The 16231-nt window shown below is 27.2% G+C and overlaps 1 protein-coding gene across 2 annotated transcripts; it reads right to left on the reverse strand.

Annotated features, from left to right (window-relative positions):
• Window positions 1-7399: 7399 nt before the first annotated feature.
• On the reverse strand, window positions 7400-14700 carry LOC114927973 (putative peptidyl-prolyl cis-trans isomerase dodo). 2 transcript variants are annotated; one of them, XR_014925934.1, is made up of 5 exons: window positions 14527-14700; window positions 13285-13497; window positions 12188-12453; window positions 7949-8468; window positions 7400-7446 (listed from the first exon to the last, which is right to left on the reverse strand). XR_014925934.1 is itself a non-coding variant. In XM_029299060.2 (3 exons), the coding sequence occupies exons 1-3, from the start codon at window positions 14579-14581 to the stop codon at window positions 12233-12235; spliced, it is 489 nt and encodes a 162-aa protein (XP_029154893.2). In that variant the 5' UTR covers window positions 14582-14700; the 3' UTR covers window positions 9309-12232. The 2 variants fall into 2 exon arrangements, 1 of the variants encoding a protein (XP_029154893.2); XM_029299060.2 differs by lacking the exons at window positions 7400-7446; window positions 7949-8468 and having other exon boundaries at window positions 9309-12453.
• Window positions 14701-16231: the final 1531 nt, after the last annotated feature.

Here is a 16231-nt window from a genome sequence, read left to right on the forward strand (position 1 = left end):
CGTCTCAGCGCAAGCGTCGCCCGTCCTCCCCGGTCGGTCGGCTACTTCCACCTCTCCGTATATATGATGGGCATGATTATCCGGCATGATCGCGCGTCCATCGTAAATCGTTATATGTCGAAAATTCTTCTCGCGGAATCATGCAAATTGAACACGTGGGATCTGGGAGACCGCGCGTGAATCGAGAGAAACGCGAGACATATACAATATGTACATGTATATTCTCTAAATCAGAAATAGAAATCTCTATTCTAATGTAAAGACTTGGGTATTAATGAGTCGATCAGTTTAGAGCCTCATCTCTTCGTCTTTAAGAAAAATTTATGGTACTCTGAAGATTTATATACGATATTAAATTCGTAAGACCATACTTTTAGTTGAGAATCTGTGTAATTGCTTATAAAACTTGTTATATTTATTAAACTCTTTGTTGTAACAAAAATTGTTGTCAAAGATTTTGCGAATTTAAATTGTTCTAAATTCAGAGATCTATTCCAAGAAGCAAACTGATATCATTAAACGTCAAAATCATTATGACGTCTAATAACATCATTTGACGTCAAAATGACGCTACGTACCTGGGATAATTATGAAAAATAAATGTTATAGTTCAAATCATTCTATATAAGTAAGAATATATTTCAGATAGCAAGCATACGTCATTTTGACATCTAATCATTAAACGTCAAAACGACGTCATTTTGACGTTTGCTATGTGAGATATGTGATTTTTCCTTTCTCTACCATTTTCTTTTTTTTTCCCTAAAGATTGTGAAATTAACAAGAAAATGTATTCCAAGTAGCAAACATACATCATTTCGATCTAATGACGTCATTAGATATCAAAATAATGTCATTTTGACGTTTAATGACTTCAGTTTGTCATTTTTTTGTTCAAATCACGATATAATTTTATAGAGTGTCCACAAAATATAAAACACAATTCTTTTATAAATATTAAGATTTTAAAAAATTTTTCAAGGCTTTCATATTTTTTTATATATTTAAAATCTTTCATTATTTTTGCGCATTAATCTATTCTAAAATTATAATTATGCAAAAACTAAAATTTAAAAATATTACATAAAATATAAAATCGTCCATATATATAACAAATATATTTTTCAATAAATTAAACTTTTGTAAATTTAATCGATAAATATTGTTTGTAGGAAATATGTGATACTTAAAAGTTCTTTTTTCTTTTGCTTTATATAATTTTTTACATTAAAAAATTTTTTAGCCAAGTTATTCGATTATTATAATCATATTAGCATTATATATTGTATATAAAATCTTTTTAATTTTTTACAATAATCCGTTTATTATATTTTTTTAAGTCATAAAAATTATATTAAATTTCGTATCTTCTTTTTTGCACAAAACTAATCATTATTTTCTTTCAAAATGTATTGTATAATGATAACATTATTAATTAAACATATATTATATTATAAATTAACCTGTCACCCTTTGTCATTTTGTGAAAAATGGAAACGTTGCAAAAGAAAACTAACAAGAAATTATATATGTTACTAAAGTCCTCTTATATGTATAATTGCTGATAAAATGATAAACAATTGATTTTCTGATCAATAAAGGTTTATATAAAAATGCGAAATGTGCTCAGTTAATCGTTATCATTTCACGACACATATTAAAAAGTTAATAATAATAATGATTAATTTTATTCTCTCTCTCTCTCTCTCTCTCTCTCTCTCTCTCTCTCTCTCTCTCTCTCTCTCTCTCTCTCTCTCTCTCTCTGCATATTTAACAAAATGTAAAATTAATTATAATATTTTAACTTTATAATTTTAATTTTGAAAATAGAGATGCAGAGAATGAAATATTAAATAACATTTTATATATTTTATACAATTTCATTTATCTATAATTAATTAAATGATTCTTGTGTGTAACTTTTTTAAATTCAAAATATGATTTTGCAGGAAAATCTTTAATCAAATATTGTGCAAATGTAAATGTAGCATAGATACGACATGTTTTTTATATACTGTTAATTTTTCAAAAATAAAAATGAAAATTTAAATAAAATTAAAATAAAAACAAAAATAAATTTGTTAAGATTATAATTCGGCTCTTGAAATAAACATATTATATATATATATATATATATATATATATATATATATATATATATAGGTATATATATAAGCTATAGAGCCTAACGCGATGTTTTTTGCGTATTTTTTGCGAAAATTAATTAAAAAAAAAATAAATAAATTTTATTAAATATGAATAATAATTAAATAGACAAACGTAATTTTATTGTAAAAAAGATCTTGCGCGCATTGAGAACAAATCGTCAATAATAATGATAAAATAATGATAATTGAAAAAAACAACTTCCGAATAAAATTTGTATTTTATTATCTTATTAAAGAGATGTTTTTATGTGCTAATTCTATCACTTTTCAGAGTTATTGACATCATCACGCATTTATAATGAACTACATATGCATATTCAAAGTCTTATCTCTTTCCCCACATAAATATACGAATATTTAGTAAAAATCACGATGTTACATGTATCCATGTAACCTTTGATTTTGCTGCACTTGCTAAAAATTTATGATAAGCTGCTCTCATTTATAATGTGCAGACAACTATTCTAGCTTTGTAATTCGATTTACTACATACAAAATAATAAGATTTTACTTCGTAAAATTTTGTACGCAATTTTACATACCGATTGTGTGATTTGTAATTTGAATCATATTATATATCTGTCTTTCGCCGAAAGTTCTTTCGATAATCCTTTACCAAGACATTTTTAAAATAAGGAAAATGCGTTATATAATACATTATATAAAAACGCAGAAATTTATATTCGCAATTTCTATTAATAATTTTGTAAGAACACATTAATCTCATCAAGTCAATGAAATATTTCACGCGCATCAATCGCAAGATAAGCCACATAATGAAACCTCAATCGCATTACCGCAAAATGTAATTCTGTATTCTTCAAGGATAACTAGCCTTGCATATCGATGTTGTAGCCTGCATAAAAATTCCATATTCCGAAAAAAACACGTAAGAAGAATGCGTTTTTTTTTTTTATATTTTTCGCAACTGCGCTTCGTTACATAATTTAATTTTTCCGAAGAAAAGTAATAACCAAGTCAGATCGTTCGTAAATTAAAAAAAAAATTCAATCAAATTTAGTGAAGAAAAACTATCTTCAACTGAAAAAATAAAATTCAATATATAAAAATAGGTATGTAGAAATGTGATCAAGTTCGATGTGCAATTAAAAATAACTTTATTGTGTAATTGAATTAAAAAAAAATAATAAAAAAAATCAAGTCAAATTCTTTGTAAATAAAAAAAATCCAATCAAATTTACCGAAGAAAACCTATCTTCAATTTTACTAAAACTATCTTTAGCTGAAGAAATGAAATTCAAGATACTCTGTAGGTATAAAAATATACAGGATATGGAATGAAATTCAAAATGTATATACTTGATCCAGATTTGAATGTATTTGGAAGCACTGCTTTAGTTTTTCAAGATAATAAAGAGTGATTAAACCTTTCTTCCAAGTTCACTTAAAGTCTACTTAAACTTTTTTAAATAATCCACTTAAAAAATCCTTCAAATAATCATAAAGAATTCGAAACCATGAAAAAATTAAACCTCCTTGTAAAATACTTGATCCCATCGTTAGTAATATGAATAAAAAATATAATAGAAATGGAATAATATGTATAAAAGAAGAGAAGTATAGAGATAGGAGAAAAGAAGAGATATTTATTGGTAAAAATCGTCTGTGAGATCGCGTGTTATGAGTTTACACAGGTTGTCGTGACCAATTGACCGATAGCTCGTACAATAATTGGTTGCAGGGTCGAAAAATTGAAGTTTGCGCAACCGCTCTTGATCACTAATGATCTCTTGTCAGGGTCGTGCAGAGACATGCATTCTAATGTGGAAATGCACGCGAGTAAAATATACGAAGCAAAACTGCGCGCTTACATTCAGGTAGTATTAAAAAAACATTGTACTTTAAATCATTACTTACTCTCTAAATTTCTTGGAATGAAAACTGAATAATCTCATTCCAAAAAAGTGGAATTTTACTCCAAGAGTGAGATTTCACTCTTTTGGAAGAAATTTAGAGAGCAAGTAGCAAGTTGTTTAGTTTGTTATTTGGGTGATTCAATTTTTGTATAACATTTGAATGACGTTATTAAACGTCAAAATGACGTCAATTTGACATTTAATGATATCAGTTTGACATTTAATGACGTCAGTTTAATGTTTAATGTTTAATGATGTCAGTTTGCTACTTGGGTAATTAAAATTTCGTATAACATTTGATTTGGTTTCTATGGCTGCACTGATAAACTAGTGCAACAATAAAGACCAAATCCATTGTTGAATTCTATCCAAATGATATCTATCTTCAGCACGAACGTATCTCATTCAGATATATATTTGTTCGTTACAATTGTTCGTAATTTTCAAGATGTGACTATGTTACATAACTAAAGGAAGTGTATAGAATAGTCTCTCGCACACAGATGAGTATCATCATCAATATTCATTTAGTCGTAGCTCAAGAAGCTTAAAGTCCCTTTTCTATATTAACTCCACATGTGTCACATATTTGTGCTTGCACAACAATGAAAGGAAACAATTAAATGTATAAATATTTCAATCAATACTATTTTACTGTAAACTAAACTCTTTACAGAGTAAAAGTCCATATTGGAATTAAAAAAGAGAGAAGAATGTAGGAAGAAAAAGAATTGTTGAAGCTATACCTTGTTCGCTAAAGAGGTGTGTCATCGATCGCTATTTAGGAATAATTGCGATCGATCGTCTCACATAATTCGCCTAACTTGTCTCCCGAAATTTTGATATATGCGAATTCCTTTAAGGTCATGCGTTATATTGAATTAACTCCGTTAATGGCCGCGCTGTACGTGGCATCGCATTAACCAGATCGCCCTATAGTCGGAGGAAATCCGCCATTCAGGGGCCCCTCAGCTGGGAACACCGCGCGAAACTTGCTTCAAATTATTATATAATCGGGCATATCAACACGCACTACTCTTCAGCGACCTGGGGACGCGATTGGCGTAATGCATGGTAATACGTCGCGTTCGCAATTCCATGTAATGATGGTGTATCAATCATCGCCCCATTCAAGGGAGTGCATCAGTTTGGCAACTCGAAGATCAAATCGACCATTCGCGTGACGTTACAATGAGATATAATATAAGCTATAGAGCTAGAGTGTTCATTAATTAAAAAATAATCTCTTTATATATGTTTTTAATCCTTTTCTGCATAGTTTTTTTACCTTCCCATCAATGTTTACCCAATTGCTTAGATAGCAAAAGTATAGTTATTTTGACGTCAAAATGATATTATAATAATTACTATGGCTATCTGGGCGTGCGTTTCCGACTGATAATTTTTTTTTTATAGCTACTGGGCATCGAATATTTCTTCCCTTTATATTTTAAGAGATTTCTGAATACAAAAGCTTATATTTTTATCAGAAAAAAGTTTCAACACCTTTTTAATATTTAAAATTACTTTGGCTACCCATTCATTGACAGAAGGATTAAATATATAATAGAGTATTTTAAAAATAATGGTTATTTTAATTAAATAAAAGCAATTTTAATTTTATAAAAACAATTTATATTAATAAATTTTAATTTTGCAAAACATGCATTGCATTTCTAGCTTATATCAACTGTATTTAAAATTGCATTGGCTACTTATTCATTGACTAAAGGATTATGTAAATACATAAAAGAGTATTTTAAAAATGATGGCAATTTTAGCTAAATAAAAGCAATTTTAATTTTATAAAAAAAAAATTTTTTTTCAATAAATTTTAATTTTGTAAAATATGCATTTCTAGCTTATGTCGAACTGTATATGTACAATTTTAACAATACAAGATAAAAATAGCAACTAGATTACAGACAAAAAGATTTTATTATATTAAAGTAAATTCCAAAGAATAACATTTTTTAATTGCATTTTCAAAACTCTTTTTTAAAGTCAAAATCATTTATGTCTCAAAAATGTTTTTGTTAAGAAATTGTTTTTTTCAATAAGATATATTCTATTGCATGCACTGAATTACCGAATAACAATAGTTATATAATACAAAAGTATTATAAGACTAGTTACATAATAATGTGATCGCCTACAATAAATGTAAGTACTATAATGATCTTGTAATATAATTAAACATTCTTATTTTATATAATTATCATATAAAATATATATATTACATTTTTTTTTCTCGTTTCAAAGATGCGAAAAGAGTCTCATATAATAATAATGTATAATACAACATTATTTTATTATGCGTAGATTTATATGCATAGACTCACTCGAGTAATCAGTTGTCATTCTTGATCGAGATAATGTGGTCATTTTAACCCTTCTACACTTAATGACAGCTACTGTATAAAATAATCAATATATAGACGTATATAAAAGCTCGTCGGAAAAAATCATTTAAACTTATTTAGAACAAAAATGTGAAATGTTGAAAAAGAACGTTATAAATATATGTGCAAATAATGTTATAAATTTTTAATATTAAATTATAATAAAATTATATTAAAATTTAATATTATTTATATTTTTTTATTATTTATTATTTTTCGCCCTTTCTCTTAAGTCTAATAAATTTCATAAATCTAAAGGTAAACAATAAATTTATGGATTGCATAATCAATACTTGATCATATAATGAGATTAGCTTAATTCTTTCGTGTCACTCAATATCTTTGATCAGAAAAAAATAAATTTAAGCGCACGATAATAAAAGAAATAGCAACAGGAAATAGAGAACAGTTCAATATAAAATATATGAGATGTAATTTAGTAACACAAAATAGAGAAATTTCATCACTATTGTTCTGTTCCTCTATTATGTGTTACTAAATTATATTTCATATTTTATATTGAATTGTTTCCTATTTCCTGTTCCTGTTTTCTATTCTCTATTTCCTATTTTTTATTCTTTTTATTACGCAGCTGCTATATTTGTTTATTTTAATATATAACGTAGAATTATATAATCGCCAGAAAGTTTTAATCATGTTCATGTATATATGAACGTGTATGAACTAAAAAAACGAAAATTTTTAATATTTTTTTATTTGCTTGGTATATATTTTTTTAAAAAAATTATGTAATTCATTGTTTTACAAAAAAAAAGTTATGGTATAAATTTCTTAAATTTGTATATCAATTAAGTTAACTTTATAAAAAGTTAACATATAATTTCTTAACTCTTTTCTTTCTCTTTTCCTTGCGCTCTAGTTAATTTTTGATTGTTAATTTACATATTACAAATAATGTTACATATGTAACATACATGCAATATACACTCACCGATACGATGCGCAACAGCAGAATTCTGTAGTACAAAGGGTTGATCTCTGTAACATATTAAAAACACAAATTATAATTATATAAATACAAAATAGTTTTAAAAATAATTAATATTTGAAAAAATCAATGCGCAATGAAACTTTTATTCGTACCGTAAAATATACTTAATAAAATTACGCGATAAAAATTATTAATTAATAACAAAATTTTTAAATTATATTTTTTCAGATTTAAATTGATATAAAACATAATAAAATTTAATTTTTAAAAGTATTAAATAATTAACTTAATATTAATTGATGACAAATGAGCATAAAAATTAATAATATTTTAATTTAAAAATAATATACATTTATAACTTAAAAAAACAATAATAGTATTCAGAGATAAAAAAAAATTTAACTTGAAAAAAAAATCAAAAATAACTAGTTGAAGTTAAAAATTCATACATTTTAAATTAACTAAGCTAAACTAAAAGTTATTAACTTTTTTTAACTTTTAACTTATTACTCAACCCTGATTAATTTATATAAATTTGTTTTAAATTACCGCATTTATCCGCCGTTGTCCGATGCCTCCCCAGGCCTTCCCTTTTGCTCGTACTTAGCATCTTTTTTTGACACTTAACACTCGCGCATTAATAATGACACTTAACGCTCGCGCATTAATAAGCGCAATAAAATAATGTTGGGCGACAAATAAAACGACACTCCCGACGTAAATAAATATCTACGTTAATCATATTTCGCGATTCTAAAATCACCTCTGATTTTCATGGCGCCATACTTTTTGCGCGGAACTCGTATCCCGATGACATTAATCGTACACGTATAACTTTCACACTTCGACACTCCCGCTTTTAATTATACGTACACTTTACGCGTTTTTGTTAATTTACATACGCGATGCGTATTTGAGAATGAAATAACATTGTTAACGCGATAATTTTAATTAGACGGAGCCGATACGATCCGACGCGAAGCGAGACACGTTTATAACGCTGGACGTCGTCGCAGTGCTGCCAACTGTCATCACGAAATACGCGGGAAGTCGTCGCAGTGATGCCAACCTTCAAAATAATTAGAGATTATAAAATAATAATATAATTGCAATATTACAATTTTTTATATTTTTATATTTTATATAATTATAATTGCAATAATAATATATATAATTTATATATAATAATACCGATTAATTTGCCAGTTGCAATTAAAATATAATATCAAATTTTTCTGATATATTCTCTACTTTTTCGAAAAATAATGTGCATCTAATAAAATCTTTATTGTTAATTATATATCAATAATATACGAACCTGATGTTCGCTGTCGCTATTTCGTTTGTCATTTCAGTCCTCTCGTCAATCAAGGTTTCTACCAAAATCTTGTAAAAAGTTCCTTGATCTTCTACTAGATATTATTATATTGTACAAAATTTTAAAATAATTGAAAATTGTATAAAAAGCTTTCTTATTTTTTTTTATCTAAAACAAAATCTGCTTTAAAAATATAAATTGTATTATAAAAATTTATCGGTTTAAATTTAAATTATTATTATATATTATAATTATATAAAATATAATTAATATAATAATGTATAATACAATAATTATATAAAATATTAAATATTAATATAAAAAAACCCCTTCTTAAATTATTATCAAATAATTAATTCGCTCCAATAACTGCGATTGGCTGTATTGCCTCTAAAAAATTGTTTTACTATATAAAATATTATTAGAATAAATATATATCTAATATAAAATTATTACAGTAAAATGTATTAAATAATGAACTTACAATTTTAATAAAAACATATAATTGACATTTTTTTTATAATTATAAAGAGCAAAACAAATGGTTCTTAAAAAAATATAAATGCAGGATATGTATGACATATACGCACATATTTTTCAATGTTATTTAATGTATTTCATTCTCATCAATAGAAGCAAACTGACGAATACATAGTGATCGATGAAATATATGGCGCATCTTTAAATAGTTGTTTAAATAGTATTTTAAATTTTTGGAGAGATTGCCTTCTTTTCTTCAAATTACTTTTCCTTAAATTACAATTCATACAATAAAATCAGAAAATGTATTATTAATTAATTAACAATAGTAATTAATGTGTATGACTGTCCCACCAATCCGAAGATTACAAACTTTTAAATTCTCTCAACTTTGTACGTGTTTTGATTAAATGATAGTTTAATTAACATCAACGGTAACATTTATTTCCTACAAGTAAATGTGAAATCGTTAAAGTAACTGGTGCACATTTGCTGATAATATTGCATGTGGTTTTACAAGTCTCAATCTTTTCGCACTTTCTATTATTTTGATGATATAAGGAATCAGAACAACTTTAAAATTTCGCTAACTAATTTAAAGAATAATATTTTGTCACATTCGAGCAATCGCATTTTATATTTTGAATAAAAATTTTATATTATTTTTAATTATCTTTCCTATAAAAAGTAAAAGAAAATCAGTAAAAATGTTTCTTTTCCGTAAATATATTTTCATTGTCAAAAATTATATAATATTAATATAATAAAATTATATAATAATTATTATAAAATACAGAATATATATACCTTTTGATATTTCATGATCGCCTCTATTTATAAATAATCCCAAACAATTTTATGTACATGAAAATCTTTATTTTAAATCTGTATTCTACTCTAAAAGTAAAATATTTGTATTTTATGTGCATTGTATCAGTTAAACATTTATTTTCTTTAAATAGCATTATTTTTTAATTACTAGAAATCAAAAGAGACAAAATAAATCATTCCAATGTAACTATCGTATTATGCGTAAAATTACTAGCAAATCTCTCAAAGTTACACTTAAAATCTTGTTGTGGACTTTAAAACATACATTATCCCTCTGTTACATTTACATTTAAGCATAAGTCATCTTATGTGCGGAATCTTAAATGGTAAATATTGGTAAATTCACATATATAATACATTATAATTTATGTTTTATGCAACGTAGCTAAAAATGATTTTCTAAAATTGCCCCAGTGCTTGTGTTTCATAAATCTTGTTTTGTAACACAGTTGCATATATATATGAGTTTACTTCTCCAAAATTAACTATCTCCAAAAATCTATATCCTTCAGGACATGGAAACATGTTTGTGTAGATAAAACCAGCACGATATATTTTTTAAATTTATTTCCAACATGTCCACAATTTGTTGATTTGTTAAAAGAATGAGTTTTTTATCCCATATTATTTGTCTATTACTTGTGTTATTCTTAATCTTATATCCTTTTTTAAGAAGTCATTCGACTTCTTTTCTCAATGTTATGTATTATTGTTGATTAATTATCGAAAATACATAAAGATCTATCAATTCTGTCACGAGGCAATAAAAATGCTTGCTGAAATGTTTAAATACAATACATATCATAGTAAATGCGAATAGGAATAAAAGACACAGGAATAGAAGATTAAGATGTTAAAAAATAAAAAAAAATTATTAAAAATTTATGTTATTTATAAGTATTTATTTATATTTATATTATTTATTTTAAAATTGAAACATCACGGAAACATTTTATCAAAATATTTACTGTCAATACTGTTTAAAAATTTACACAAAAAAACAAACAAAATTTACTAGCATTTGGTTAATAAAGCATGCATTTTCTTAATATAATCTTATAATTGAACCTAACTGACTCAAAAGCCATTAATAAATGTAAATAAATAAGATGCAATTAAAAAATCAAACTTTTTCTTAAATACAATTAATCGAGAGTGACTCCGATCAATTAATCAATAGTACAAGTTTTGTTGCTAAAAATAATCGAGCATGATGCTCTTCAGTGTTTCGTGTAATTTTCATGATTATAATTGCACAAAATTATTAGGTAATAATTTGAATGGTGCAGTCCCTGTGTTTTACATAACTTTCATCCAGCTGGAAGGAACATTTAACATTAAACAATCTCTACATCCTGTGGATAAGATAATGATAAATGGAATTTCCAAAGAGCATATTCGAATATTATTTCTCCTAATGATATCTATAAGTTGTTAATATTAATATCCCGTTCCTAATATATCAATGACACTGTGATGTGTATGCGCTCTCACACTTAAAATATATTAATGATGCCTCAAAGTTTCCTTAATCGCATCATTAAGGCTCCTAGATCCTTGCCGCGACCATGTCAGATTGTGACGTCACGCTAAAAATTTTTAAATGCCATGTTTAGATGAAAAGATATTTCACGATGAATAAAACTACTTCAGATCAGGCTTTAGCACACTTTTAAAATACCTCGAAAACTATCCTTCCCCTTATAATTAATCAACAGCTGTAAAATGACTGTAATATCAGAGCCAGTCTGTCTAGTCTTTGCAGTCACTGAAGTGCTGATTCATCAAAATATGTTTTTTATTTTGAAATAGCATCTAAAAAGTTTTAACGTCAATTTCAACATAGTCGATGAAGAGCCAGAAGCCTTAAATTTGCTTATTATCCTATTACAAAGCACAAAATTGTCCAACAAAAGTAGAGTAAAAATAAGAATAACATTACAATTTTTAAATCTAAAGAAGTCAAGCCTAAAAAAAACGTTTTCCTTCGAAGAATTCAAATTTCAATAAGCTAAACAATTGCAACAATCAGCGCATGATGTTGTTGGAAGAACACCCATTGGTATGAATAATTTATAACCGTCAAGATTATAAAAGACAAAGAGAAAGAGAGAGAGAGAGAGAGAGAGAGAGAGATAAAAGAGAGAGAAATTTCTCACGAGCTTTCTCGGCAATTTATTTCCTCGCAACGGAAGACTGCAGCCTTATGCAGTCCGTTGAATGATGTGAATTCCGCTATCTGTGTGCACAGGCGAGGAGAGCTCGCCTACCTTCAGCGCGAATGCCGCCTCCTCGAAGGGCTTCTGCATCGCGCCCCGACTGAAGGGTCCAAGGTCACCGCCCCTCTTCGCCGAACTGCAGTCACTGTACTTGGAGGCCAGCTCGGCGAACGTCGCTTTACCGGACGCGATTTGTTCTCTATAAGCTGCCGGACAAAATATTCTCCATGTAATATATCATACACATGGGAAAAAAAATATAAATATGATGTAAAATAAAATTCTATTCACAAACAATGCGATAAAGAATATTCATTACGGCAAGGGTTGAATAAAACTATTAATTTGTATAAGTAAACATTATTTGTGAATTTTTAAAGCACATTTTTTCTGTTTCAAATTTCAATTCTTATATTTAATATTTAAATGTTACTATTAAAGTATATTTTTAAGTTATTTTATATTTTTTTCAGTAAATTTTAAAGAAATGTATATTTTTTAATTAACAATAAGGCTATAATATATTTTTATTATAATGTATTTAAATAAGTATATATATATATATATGTATATATAATTATATATTTATATCAATATTAATATATTTTATAATAATTATGATATATGTATTTATATTTTTAATTTATGATAAATTCTAAAAATTTATTGTACTGTTTTTAAAAACAAAATAAAGATTTTGTTTATTTGTAACTTTCTTCTACTCTCTTAAAAAAAAAAAAATAATGAAATAAAAAGTTTCTCGTTTTTTAACACAAATAAGAATTTTAATAAATAAATTTTATTTCATATAACTCTTTTCTTGAAACAAAAATATTAAAAAATAATATATTGGTTTTAAATTAATAAACAGTGTCTCAAATTCTTCAGAAAATTTTTTATCCGCGCCTTTATTCATATTTAATTTATATTAGCCCTATTTAGATCTATAAAAGTATATAAGTTATTTCATAACTAACAGAAAATTTGAATAGTTTTGTTCAATCCGTATCTGAGAGATGAAAGATTACAAAGCTTACATTTAACAAGATCAAGAGCTTCTTCCTTTGACCTAGTAATATTCTCTTCTCGCCAGGAAGAGGGTCGTCGAGAGCCTGAATGTTTCACAAGAAGATGAGAGCATTGCACTTCTTCTGGACCATCCGCTTTGCCGTTACCAGATGGATCCGCAGGTTTATCTGGCCTATCCCATTGGCTCTCTTTAGTATAAATATTTAAATAATAATGTTGACCTGCAATTATATGAATTTCTTAGAAAATTGAATAAAAGATTATATTACAAATTCATAAACATATATATATATATATATATATAATAAATACAATAAAGAATATATGTAGGCTATTAATAAGTTCGTATCTTTGCCTCTAAGGAAAAGAATGAAGTAATTGAAACATATATATGTATGTGTAAACATATATAATATATATATATATATAATAAACTTATTAAGACAGACATCTTAAATCTGTATATTTTTAAATATTCCAAAAATACTGAGTGAGCATTAGGCTCAATAATATACAAAATTAAAAATAAAATTACATGTATCATAAAGAAACAGAGAACTTTCAGAGCTCTAATTGGACTTATATGTTTTATAATTTTACCCCAATCACATTTGCTTTCTGTATATTCTTAAATACTCTACAAATACTGAGCGAACATTAGGATCAATAATATACAAAATTAAGAATAAAATTATATGTATCGTAAAAAAACGAAGAACTTTCAGAGCTCTAATTGGACTTATAAGTTTTATAATTGTACCCCATCACATTTGCTTTAAGAATACTCATCTCTATACAGAATTCACTAAATTCACATCCGAATAATCAAAATAATATTGTTTTTGCACGAATGTTGCTGCTTATTATGAGAGACAACTAAGTAAGCAAAAATATATAAAATAGGAAAAAATATCAACAGATCGATAAATATAACTTTCGTAATGTATATTCTCAATTTTGTGTAACAAATTTGCTTGACGAAAGAGGAAATTCGACGAGACGGATTTTCTCGACGTCGGGGCGTCTCGGGAAATTCGCGCCGACACCAAGGTCACAATTTTCGCGAACAAAAAGAAAATCCTCGAGCGAAATCGTCCGGATTGATCGTATCGGCGCAAAAATCGGCCGGCACGACAAACGAATATGTATACGTGCACATATACTTGAGAAATCTCTCGCCGATGACAAGAGCCGCAGAGTCGCAAGAAAAAAAATGATCGTACGACCGTCTCGGGATCGCGATTACGTACCGGTCGATCTGCTGAGACGTTTCTCCCAACCGGCTGGTAGCTCCTCGTCCGCCATTCTTGTGTACTGTTGGATATTTTCGCTGATAATTTATAATTTCGGATTTTCTCCCGCACGTCAAACGTCGCGGATCGTCTCCATTGCGCCAAGATTCGTGCCATCAGTCGAGCCTCCCAAACCCGCCAACCTAATCTAACCTGAGGCCGCTTAAAAAATTCCTAGATTCCCATAAAAATCCCTAGATTTTCATAAAACTTCTTGGAGTCCCATAAAAAGCTCTAAAATCCCATAAAAATCCCAATTTTTTAAACAAAACCAGTTTCCCACAAAATCGCAGATTCCCACAACACACTCAAATTTTCACAAAAATCCTAGATTCCTACACAAATTTTAGATTCTCTCAAAAATCCTAGATTCCCATAAAAATTCTATATTCCCATAAAAATTTTAAATTCTCATAAAAGTTCTTAATCTCGAGAATTTTTTTAACCTAACCTAACCTTAGGCTCCTCAAAAAATTCCTAGATTCCAATAAAAATCCCTAGATTCTCATAAAACTTTTTGGAGTCCCATAAAAAGCTCTAAAATCCCATTAAAATTCTAGTTTCCCATAAAAATCCCAATTTTTTAAACAAAACCAGTTTCCCACAAAATCCCAGATACCCACAACACACCCAAATTTTCACAAAAATCCTAGATTCCTACAAAAATTTTAGATTCTCACAAAAATCCTAGATTCCCATAAAAATTCTATATTCCCATAAAAATTTTAAATTCTCATAAAAGTTCTTAATCTCGAGAATTTTTCTAACCTAACCTAACCTAAGGCTCCTCAAAAAATTCCTAGATTCCCATAAAAACCCCTAGATTCTCATAAAATTTTTTGGAGTCTCATAAAAAGCTTTAAATTTCCATAAAAATCTTAGTTTCTCATAAAAATCCCATTTTTTCAAACAAAACTAGTTTCTCACAAAATCCCAGATTCCCACAACACACCCAAATTTTTACAAAAATCCTAAATTTCTACAAAAATTTTAGATTCTCACAAAAATCCTAGATTCCCATAAAAATTCTACATTTCCATAAAAATTTTAAATTCTCATAAAAGTTCTTAATCTTGAAAATTTTTCTAACCTAACCTGAGATTGCTAAAAAATTCCTAGATTTCCATAAAAACCCCCAAATCTTGATAAAACTTTTTGGAGTTCCATAACAAGCTCTAAATTCTCATAAAACTTTAGTTTCTCATAAAAACCCCAATTTTCCCAGAAAACCCAGTTTTCTACAAAATGCCAGTTTCCACAAGATTCCAGATTTTCACAACATCCCAGATTCTTACAAAAATTCAAAATTCCTACAAAAATCTTAGATTCCCACAAAAATCCTAGATTTCCATGAAAATTCTAGATTTTTATAAAAATTTTAAATTCTCAAAAATTCTTAATTTTCTATCTAGAGAATTTTCTTAACCTGAGATTGTTCAAAAAGTTCCTAGATTCCCATAAAAAATTCCTAGATTCCCATAAAACTTGGAGTTCCATAAAGAGCTTTAAATTTCCATAAAAATCCTAGTTTCCCATAAAAATCCCAATTAAAAAAAACCCAGTTTTCCATAAAGTCCCAGTTTCCACAAAATCTTAGTTCCCACAAAAACCCTAGATTTCTACAAAAATCTTAAATTCCCACAAAAATCCTAGATTCCCACAA

Source organism: Nylanderia fulva, unplaced genomic scaffold (assembly GCF_048542155.1).
Source record: "Nylanderia fulva isolate GAGA-0341 unplaced genomic scaffold, ASM4854215v1 Scaffold60, whole genome shotgun sequence".
In the NCBI taxonomy this organism is placed as follows: domain Eukaryota; kingdom Metazoa; phylum Arthropoda; class Insecta; order Hymenoptera; family Formicidae; genus Nylanderia; species Nylanderia fulva.